Raw genomic sequence first — 10,750 nt, forward strand, 5'->3', positions numbered from 1 at the left:
CTCCGCAGAGCTCAGCACGGGCAGGAGCGGCGAGCCCGGGGGGGAGTGTGCCGTGCAGCCCCCTCCGGCTGCCCCGGGCTGCCCTTCGCGTTGCCAGGGGCCCGCCCGCGAGGGGCTCTTGCACCCGCCCCGGCTGACCACAGCCTGGCCCTCAGCCCCGACCCAGGCCGCAGGCTCCAGCCCAAGCTGGTCATAGCCGATGCCTGTCTGGGCTGGTTTGAAGAGCAGCCAGATTCATCCCCGTTCTCCATCACCCCTCTTTGCCAAACCCGCTGGGGCCGTCACCCCCGTGCCTGTGGGGACCTCGCCCCGCTGCAGCCCCGTGCTCTGGATTGGTGCCCCTGTCTATAATTTCTATGGAAACCCATGTACTGAATGGGTTGGAATAAGCTTTAAACCATCTGCTCTCCCCCTAATTATAAACGCGATCAGAGGAACATGTTTCACCATGACATCACTACAAATGTTCTTCTTTTCTTCCTTGTGGAGCCATCTGTGATTATGTCCTCATGTGCCAAACATAATAAAGGGGCTCTGTGCGTGGGGCGGGGAGACACAGGCCGGATCCTGAAGGGAGGCCGGGAATCTGCTGACAGCACCGCTTCAATTTTCTTTAAGAGGAGGACAGCGCCGTGGGAGGATTCGCCCCCTTTACCTGGTCACCGGGGCTGCCCGGGGAGAGCCGAAGGCTGACGTCAGCAGAAAGCCATGAAGGGCTCACAGGTAAAGAGGAGTGACGGTAATTATCACCCACCCAAACCCAACGAGAGAAGAGGCAATTAGGAGAGTCCTGAGCAAAGCTGTACAGGTAGTTTCCTGCTGCTCTGAAAGAGAGAGCACCCACCAGCTTCAGCGGGGGCAGGACTAAACCTTCAACGCTGGAGGCTGCCAGTGAGAGAGAGACACGGGGAAAACCCTGCTCAGACCCAGTTCACTTTCCCTTCCAGCCTCCGCTCTCTGCCCCTGTCTAACACAGGAGCCTGGGCAAGATGGACCCAGCGTCTGAGCCAGTGAATAGCAGTTCTCATGTTCTTCTGCTTCAAGGACAGCCAGCTCCCTGATATTGGGATTGCCAGGGGCAAGGGGTGCTGGGCCTCCCAAAATGGGTAGAAAAGCCAGGACCATGGAGTGCATAGGTAGCCATCAGCCTTCAGGCTGGCAGTCAGGCAGGTGATGCATGTTTTCAAATGGGTATTGCAATTGTTTCCCTTGCATGTGCTTCCTTAGAGTCTCTTGAGATTTTGTACAGACCTCTGCCCACTGCAGTTAACACTCTGGTGGCTTTTAATGTAACCAGAGACACTTCCTTCCCCCTGGTATGACCTGGGGAACAGGAAGTTTTCCCCATCTCCCAGCACGTGACCTGGTTAGCATTTGTGGGGGGCTCTGAGGACAGGAGGCATCGGCATAGGTTGCACTGTGCGTTGTTATTCGCGCTTTGTTGTGTGGTGTGCCCAGACCAGGCTAACATATTCCCTTCTGTCGGCAGCGCTGGAAAGGGTCCCGCTCCAGGAGCAATTTTTTGGATTTCACTGAGAAGGAGAAAGAAAAGATGGCAGAGGACGAGCTGAGGAAGCTGCAGCAGCATTTTCGTATCATGGTGGAAAAGCGGAAGTCTTTTGGGGTCAAGGTGCTACAGCAGATGTACCATCAGGAGTAAGCGGGGCTCCAGTCCCATGGTGACCTTATGCATTTCCTGTTTTCACAGAATTAATCTATTTGCTTTGAATCCTGAGAGTCCCTTTATTTAGGTTCCAGTCCTTTTTCATTCCTCATGCAGAACTCTCATGATGTCAGTAGATGCCAAAAGACAGCAAGACTCCACCATAAAATATATGGATCTGTTTCAGGGGGAAATGCCATCATTATTTTTAAGGAGGAAAATGTATTTAAGTGTTTTTTACATAGTTTGTTCAAAGTAACTTCTCCCTGTTCATATTTTTCTGTATGAGTGCTGCTGGAATTACAGGGTTTAAATAATGAATGTTTGTACTGGGCTTTGAAGATGTTAAGTGCTTTAGCTGATTATTGTTTTTTTTTCACTACAGAAAACAAATACATTCATTGAAGCAGGAACACGACGAGATGACATTACTGCTGAGCCTTGCTAAGTCACCCAGGAATATGATGCTGGATGTCAGAAACTGTATGGAGCTTAAATACCTTTTGCAGACTAGAGATGAGTATGATTCTCTGATAAAAGCAACAAAAGCACTGATAGCGGAACTTGATGAGAAGGTAGAGCATCTGAACAGTTAATCAGATAAACATGATATACTGTAGCAGACCCACAGAATTAGAAACACCCTTGTACCTATCACAAGCACAATCATGTTTTTGGCTTTTCATTTGCAGCTGTGCAGCTAAACAGCTGCAGATGCCTTCATAGTTCATCTCTAGTCAAAAGCATAACTCAGTAATTGCTACCCAGGTTCCCAATACTGCATCCATTATACACATAAGTAAAATTTACATAAAGAGTGCCCAATGAAGGCAATAGCACTTTTTGCATGCATAGAGACTACTGGACTACTCAAGTGAGTAGGGGTGTATGGAATTGGGCCCTAAATTGCCTGTACATTGCCGTGTTTCTCCTCCACTGGTAGTCCTGTGTAACATGCTCTATAAGTTAATGACCTACTTATTCTGAACACCACAGTGACAATATCCTAGCATGATGTAGTCAAAAGGAATAAAGCCTTGAATCAAAGCATTAAGGTCAAGGGGAAATAAAAACCGCACCTTGCCTGCACTTCCTTTGTAGGCAAATTGTGTCATTGAAGTATTCATGAGTAAAGCATATTTAATTCAGGTCTTGGAATATCACATCACCTCTTAGCAAAAGACACATGGCTGGAAGACAAAGTGGAGAGATGTAGTTAGCTGTGTTACACTGAAGTCCAGCAGAAGACAGGGTAGATTTGCACCTTATAGCTGTGTGTGTGTATGCGCACATATATGCACACCTATATATATCTCACAACTTTTTGTGAGCTGGATCGCCCTTCAGATACTGTGAAAGGATGTGCCCAGAGCAGTGTATATCGAAATGGACCTGTCTTGTTCCCGTTCGTGTCAATAGGAGTTTGGCCGGTGATTTTGAATCTGATTCTGGTCTGTGGCTCTGGCCTCTAGGTACTGCCAGTATTTGGAGGGATGTGGGGGAAGGGAGGAGGCTGTGAATTGCTCTTCCCAAAGAAGATATCACCCTAAGAAACCCTTGTCTCTTGCATAATTCCTGGACCATCGTGGCTACGACATTACTGTAACACTATCATCTTCCCATCCCTACTTTCATTCTTTTTTTTTTGAAATAGAGGCAAAATGTTATTTTTTTGTCACATACGTGCCCCAGCCCATGACATCTGAACTCATTGTACATGCCATAACTGGCTCAGTGGCCCTTATAAGCTAAGTTGTGTTGAGTCTGCTTAGCATTTGGATAGGACACCAAAGACAGACTAGATTCTGCAGAAATGGCCTGGGAGATTTTGTTGGTGGCATTTTCCCCTTTGAGTTAATATTGAATCAATAACCCATTACAGTGGGAAGGGGGCTTTTAGCTGAAATGTAATTTATGCTCATTAATGATCCCTAGAGTTTTTCAGGAAGGGAATTTGCTTTGAAGTCCTGCTCTCATCTCTTCTGGAGTTGCTATCTGCTTTCCCCCATCTTGCAGTTCCAGTGGTGCTCCAACGTTTTCGTTCTTCGAGCCACTTGGTGAAATCAGGATCTTTTCATGGATCCAGCCCATTTCACAACCCCCAGCTCTCCTAAATGTTTATTACATGCTTCTAACCGTAGCTCTACAGACTCCACATGGTCTGTGGATGAAAGCCACAGTGAGACACTGTTCTTCAATGTCCTGTTCCATTCCCTTGCTTAGCGTTGCTGTTAGTTGGCTGCAGTGCTTCACCCCAGAGGCAGCTGCATTTCAGTGGTGAAGAGAAAATAAAACAATTCTTGCTAATAGTTTGCATCTTGGCATTTATAGAGTAGGAGGGTTTGGGATGAAAGCTGTTCTGTAAATGCAAGATATCATTAACACCACAGGTTACTATAGTTCAGGTCAGCACAAAGTATTTACATTGGCTTAGCATACTGACTAAAATCTAGCATCTAGGGGCGGTTTTATTTTTTTTAGGTAATGGAGATGGAAAACAAGATAGAAAAACAAAACCTTGTTGTGGCTAAGGTGAAGGAAGCAAATGACAGCAAAGAGCTGCAAAAGAAGATTCAGAGGCTAGAGACTCGTTTGAATCACGTAAGTGCTCATGAGGTAGCTTGCAGCTGCCTGGTCTTATGGGTACTTGCATACACAGGGTTTCTTTCCTAGTCTAAAGAACATTTAAGAATTCCAGTCTGGTCCGTCTGGCTGTGTATTTGGTACAGGACAGGTGAACTTCAGTAGCCCCCAACCTTGGCTGTTCTGCTCCACAAAGCCTCTTCTACTGGCTCAATGGACTATACTCTGTGTTAAAGAGGGTCCCCTTGAGAGCTGGATGGGCTGTGTGTCAGCCCTGATGTATGCTGTTTTACTGGAAGCTGATCTCCACTGTCTTGTATTGCATCGTTCACTCTTTCCAGGTCACAGTCCATTTCGATACAGTCTTGACCACGAATACAAAGCTCAGAGAAGAGATTGAGACCCTGCGAGTTCAGAAGGCCGTCTTTGACAACAACTACATCAAACTCCACAAGAAATTCGATCAGCAGAAGAGAATGATGGAAAATGCGACTGAGCAGTCCTCACAAGCCTATGATCAGCGGTAAAGGGGGTGGGGCAGTGCTAAGCTTTGGCAGTGAACTCCAGGGCACTGCTTTGTGATTTTGGGTATGCTCCTTCTGTTCACTCAGACAGGTGCACACTAAGCCAACTTTGAATGGGTGTCCACTCATCCTGGGTGCCCTGCATTAGACAGCAAAGCTTCAACTCTCAGGGTTGTGGAGCACCTGCCAGTGGACTTCAGCTGGAGTTATGGGTGCTCCATATGCCTGAAAACCAGGCTTTTCCTATCTAAAGCTGGGCAACCAAAAAAACAGGGCACCCAGGTAAGAAACCATGGGGAGTGTTAGTGTTGTACTGCTCAGCTGAGGCACTTGATTGATTGATCTTGAATCTGGGCTTCTCCATTCCGGGACAAGGCAGAGAGAGTAGAGTGGCTGCATCTGTGCAGCCTGCTACTGCTCTGTTACAGCCCTGATCTTTGTGGGTAATGGCTCACTCCCACATTTGGCCCTGTAGCTAGGTCTGCCAACTGGGGCCCATTTAGCACCAGTCCCAGTAGTGTTTTTTGAGGACTGGGCTCCTGTCCGGCCCATACTTCCTCCCACCAGGCCATTTCCCATGCAGCATTCCCATACTGCATGAAAGCTCTTTGGTCTCTCCTAACCCCGCTGGGAAAGAGTCTCTTCCCATCCCTGTGAGTTGTACTGCATGAGATCCACCTGGCATTCACTGTCCAGTTGTTGAGTCGGCATTGGGAGTGGTGTGGTTAGCTTGTGATGGGAGAAGAAGTCTCTCGTGACTTCTGGTTGTGCTTAGGGTGGAGGCTCTGGCCAGGATCTCAGCCATGAAGGACAAGCACTACAAGGACACTGTGCAGTTTAACATCGAGTTCAGGGAGCTGGAGCGGATCTTCGATCACGAGACTAAGCTGAAGTCTTTCATGGTCGTCAAGCTTGTGGATCGCTCTGACTTTGAGGACCAGGTCAAGAGGGAAGAAGGTACCGTGAAATAGCAGGGAACAGACACAGACCTGCTGTTGTGACTCAGAGGGGAGACCAGTGCTCATCCGCAGGGCCTTCACTCTCAGCAGAAATGTGTAACATGGCCAGCAAAGTGTCAGGTCTGTGTTGGAGACAGGGAAATCAGGGACTTGAATTTCAGTGCACACAGTGTTGTTATCAGGCTTCTTACTGTAATCAGAGCTCAGCTCAAGGAGGCAGAACTTATGGGACTAGCGCACAGTTTGGCTCCTGTTTCTTAGCTTCAGGGTTTTCTGCTGCCTTCCTCAGACAGTGGGGAATTATCCTTCTCCATTTACGCTCTCACCTTGCTGGAGGGTTAAATGTCCCTCCAGTTTGGTCTCAAGCTGTACCCTGGGTTTTTAATTCATATCAGTCAGCTCCAAGGTCCCTCCCCAGTCCCCTGACCTCCACTTTGGGTGCTCTTCCTGGATTTTCATTCTTTCTCCCATAATTTTTCTCCCAGAAGCCATGATTTAAGTCCATGGTGTTCTCAAGTGCATTGTTCTGTGTTTGCCAATGGTGGGCACAGCAAGAACATGACCCGTAAAACCCAGAATGACCCAAGTCATTTTCTGTCCTGGAAGGTTAAATGTCATTCTTGGTTTCTTCCAGCCTTCAAAGCCAGCAAACGTGCCAAGAAGAGCAAAGGGGAAAGCTTTGAGAGTTATGAGGTTTCTTATATACGCCTACTCCAGATGACAGAGAATGGGGACATTGGCCAGCTGGTTGAAGAGTTCGTTGAGAAGGAGGAGAAGAACTTTGCCTACTTCAGCTATGCCACCGAACTCAACAACGAGATGGAGAGACTGCAGAAGAGGATTGAGGATATTCAGGTCAGTGCCTGCTGGTTTTCCACACTTTTTGCACTGTTTCTTTGTTTCAGACTGAGGTTTTCTTCTTTCCTCTCCTGCAGCTGTTGCTGCCCACACAGGGCCTCAGCTGCTAATTCCACCAAAAAAGCCTGCTACATGAGCTAAATGGCCCAAAACTGGAGAAACCAAGCTCATTGCTGCCACCTTGCACCCAAAAGAAATACTGCAAGAAAGCCATGTTCAGGAACAGCTTCAGCTTCCAGAGGGTTGCTGAATCCAGTTGGATGGGCCTTTTAATGTCAGTGGATGCAGTGGGTATCCCTGGACATGTGCCGAGGCTTGTGACAAAATGACTCAAGGTTTCTCCTGTGAGGGGTGGGATCAGTCAGAGCTTATAGGAACCTGCCCAGGTGAGATTCCTACCTGATGGGAGGCTTCAAGACTTGACCCATGCTCAGAGAGGCTGACAGAGAAGAACAGCATTTTTCTTTTATTTTTGGTCAAGGAAAGGCTGTTCCACCCTACACGAGCCTCACTCCCCAGCCTCCAGAAATGCACCGCCCATCCAAATTCCAAATGACTGTGCTTCGACATCCAGCTGTTCTCAACAGGAGAAACCTGGCTTTGCCCATTCCAGAAGTTCCTTCCTGCGTGATGGGCCAATGAGCCTGTTCTGTGTCCTCCTTGCTGCAGTTTGAACGCTGTAGGTCCAGCGCTTCCTTCTGTTGCCTGCAGCTTCTGTACTTTTCAGCTATATAAAGTATCAGCATTATGAAGGGCTTCTGTGTGACTCCCTTGCTGAGGCCTAGGCAATGGGGGCCATTTGAACAGGCAGGTTAGGACATGATGTGGGGGCAGGAAGTTGAGGCCTTCCAGGGGAACTTTTATTTAGAAGGATTTTTTTCAGGAGAAATGGAACCTCCCTGAACACTGTTGGTATGGGATCTCCCAGGGACTTGAGGCCAGGTCTTAAAACACTGCTGCTTAGCTATGGATCTGAAATTTTTGGAACCCTTTGGGTCTGTGCTTTGGATATGAGGCTGTGTGATCTGAGAAGAGGGCCCTGTTTCAGGCTTTCACTGCCTGAGGGGAACCCATGGCCTAGTGGCAGAAGCATGGTATTTTGCTACCTGGCATTGATATTTAATTGCCCCTGGGGAGGGAGTGATTAGTTGTAAGATGTTACTTCTCATTGTTTCCCTGGTTTTGCTGGCACCAGGGAAGGAAACACTGTGGATCAACCATGTTAGAATGATCCATTACTAAACCCAAATCCATGAGCTCCAGCCTCTGTGCCAAAATCCTGCCTTGCTCCACTAATTTACCACAACTAAAGATCATCTCTGTTGATTTACACCCTCGGACCTGGCCCTGGCAGAAACAGAAGACAAAAGGTCACATAGTGCTTTGTTTGTTCCTAGGCTGGTCTGCCTGCAGCCGACAGGGTTTGCAGGGGAACAGATGAGAACAGGAAATGGCCTCTGTCTATCCCCAGGTGCAGTCTACCCCACTGGAGGGTGACAGAGACTCTATTGTTGCCCTGACATGGTGGGCAGTATGAGGATGGCATACAGTGCTCCATGCTGGGATGGATTCAGCAGCAGGGAGCAGCTCTCTTTGCCTCCTGTGCTTGTGTTTTATGCAGAGTGAAATCCTTCACCTGAAGTCACAACAGAAGGATGCCAAAACCACGAGCCACGTCTCTCTGAAGGAGCTGGAAGTAAGGAGCTGTGGGGGTAGCCCAGCTGCCTTTGACTCACTCTCAGCTAAAACGTTTGACAGCATAGGCCCCAGGAAGCAGTCCATGTGGCTATTCTGGGCACTGGGATGTCCATGCATGGTGCCTGGCAGAAGGAGCTATGGCACTTCCAGTGTTGTGGCTTCTGGGATGAGGTGGGCAGGAATGGCCTGTGCCCTCCTTGGCCCCACCACTTTCTTCCCCATCGCAATGCTGATGAAACTCAGGGTGGAGAGTCCCCACTCGTTCTACTTCTTCTAGTTCTAGGTTCCCTAGGAAATACAGGGTGGCCTTTCCCACCAACTCTGATGTGAGAATGGGCCAAGGGGGCTGCAACTAAGAGAGCCCAGCTTTGGGCTCTCACTGCCTGTGGGAAATCTTGCCCTCTCAGCAACCTGAGGCTGACTTGCGTGAAGCCAGCCCTTGCCTGGTGACTGGTGGTGCAGCTGGATTCTGCAGATGGTCCATGGGTTCCCCCAGAGCAAGGTGGCTTCAGGGTATTGCCTTGTCTGCACAAACTCACAGCCCCACTCTGTGGGCGTGTGCTGATCTCCAGGATCTGCACCCTCCTCCCACACACAAAGGCAGCGTCGAGGGAGTCTTTAAGGGGATCATGTCCTGGCTTTGCCCTGGGCCTTCTGCCCCTCACCCCAGGTCATATGATGACTAGTGACTTCCTGTCGTCTCTAAAGGGTTGCCAGGCTAGGGGCACTGTTGTCATTCCTGTGTGTGAGCTGGGCACAGCAGGGATGGGATTTAGCCTGTTGTCTTTCACTCCATGGAAAACTTTCATGCAACCTGGATCAGGCTTCAGCTGCAAGCCTAGAGACAGGGCATGGATTGGGTGCTTGGGGGCTTCTTCAGGCCATCTCTTTTACATTACACCAGCCCCATAGCCTTGATAACTCTTTGCTGATAGAGAAAGCTGAAGAAAACCAGTGAGGAAGCCGACCTGTATGAGTTAACCTGCAAGGAGGGCGGCAAAGTCCTGGACCAGCTCAAATCCGCTGTAGCCTTTCTGTTCAAGCAAACAAACTGCGATGCCACAAAGATAAAGGAGCAGCTCGGAGAGAGTGATGAGATCACTGACCTGAACCTGATGCAATACTTTGGTGAGTTGTCAGCTGTCTGTGTTCTCTCTGAATGCTGGAAAAGTATGGATTGAAGTTTCTGGACAGGGGAATACCTCAGTGACTTATTCATGGCAGGGGTCAGTGGGGAATTTGGAAAGGAGGAGTGGCAGGTTTTGGACTCCTGAGCCCTGTTAGTGGCTCTCAAGGGGAATGTGGGGTCTAATGCATTCTGTACCAGCCTCCCAGGAGTTATAGGCCTGGTCTGGCCAGTGTCACCCATATCACACAGGGGGGTTGGAAGAGGATGCAGGCTCCTGGTTCTTGGCTTTGGCAAAATCTAGGTTCAGAATAGAAGATGTCTTCCCCCCGGGGCTAAGGGGCTGCCAAGTCAGCTCCATGACACATGTTCAACTTGTCTTCTCCCAGGTGTCATAGAAAAGAAGACCAATGACCTACTGCTCACAGAGGCTTTCCTGCGCTACAAGGAGTTCGAAGGAGAGCAGGACTCGTCTCCTCTCTTGAATCCATTTTTAGGTGGCTCATCACTCCTGAAATCTATGGATTCTGACAAGATGGCACCGCCTCCCCCTCCCATTGAGCACGTGGCAGACATCTTGGAGGACTGTAAGTCCATACATCTCCTCTGCCAGCCACCCTGGCAAGCAGGTGCTGTAAACTGGGACCAAGAGCAAAACTCCAGAGGCATGGGCTGCAGAAAGCAAAGAAATAGCCACACAACTAAACTGGGGTTGGTGATTGTAAACCTGTTAGGATTCGTTCTCTGTTCTGTTATAGAGGGAAAGTACAGGACAGTCCAAGGCCTTTGCAATGTTATTACAAGGAAATGAAATGCAGTGGCAGAGTTGTGGCTGCATCTAGCCCTGGTGTGGGTTAGATTACCCAGGAGGTCCCTGCCTCCTTTCCAGCCCAGGGTTCCTGGGGGCAGCAGCAGCCTGCTGAGAGGGTTGCCCTTAGAGTCTGGGTTTGCCCAGGGCTCTGGAATGCTTTTGTAATGCATCTGCATCTCTTTTGACCCAGTTGATAACCCTTTGGACCATGACAGTATACGTGACCTGATTCTTGGGAACTCCGAGACAGACCAGTCCAGGAGCAGTTCAGTGGACAAAGGCCAGAAGAGAGGGGTGGTGAGCTTCTAGGGCACAGAGAGCCAATGCACTGTGTGTAAATAATAGTTTCTTAACTGAGCTGATCTGGAAGTCTGGTGCTGTGCTTAATTGAAACCAGGCGTCGGTTACGGCTCTGTAATGCTGGTGCTTTCTTGAACATATAGTTCCTCCCCCTTGGAAGGTGCCAATGCCTTTGACAAGCTTACGGCTCAAAAAATTACATATTAGCATCACTTCACTCACAGTGGA

At 49.0% G+C, this 10,750-nt stretch overlaps 1 protein-coding gene across 1 annotated transcript; it reads left to right on the top strand.

Moving 5' to 3' along the window:
* The first annotated feature begins 299 nt into the window (after positions 1 to 299).
* On the top strand, positions 300 to 10,541 carry CCDC63 (coiled-coil domain containing 63). Its single transcript, XM_019538775.1, has 11 exons — positions 300 to 723; positions 1,490 to 1,656; positions 2,049 to 2,238; positions 4,145 to 4,264; positions 4,588 to 4,769; positions 5,546 to 5,727; positions 6,364 to 6,584; positions 8,209 to 8,283; positions 9,221 to 9,413; positions 9,801 to 9,998; positions 10,413 to 10,541. Exons 1-11 carry the CDS (start codon positions 709 to 711, stop codon positions 10,529 to 10,531), a joined length of 1,662 nt encoding a protein of 553 aa, XP_019394320.1. The 5' UTR covers positions 300 to 708; the 3' UTR covers positions 10,532 to 10,541.
* The last annotated feature ends 209 nt before the right edge of the window (positions 10,542 to 10,750 follow it).

Source organism: Crocodylus porosus, unplaced genomic scaffold (genome assembly GCF_001723895.1).
Source record: "Crocodylus porosus isolate Cpor-Errol unplaced genomic scaffold, CroPor_comp1, whole genome shotgun sequence".
Lineage (NCBI taxonomy): Eukaryota > Metazoa > Chordata > Crocodylia > Crocodylidae > Crocodylus > Crocodylus porosus.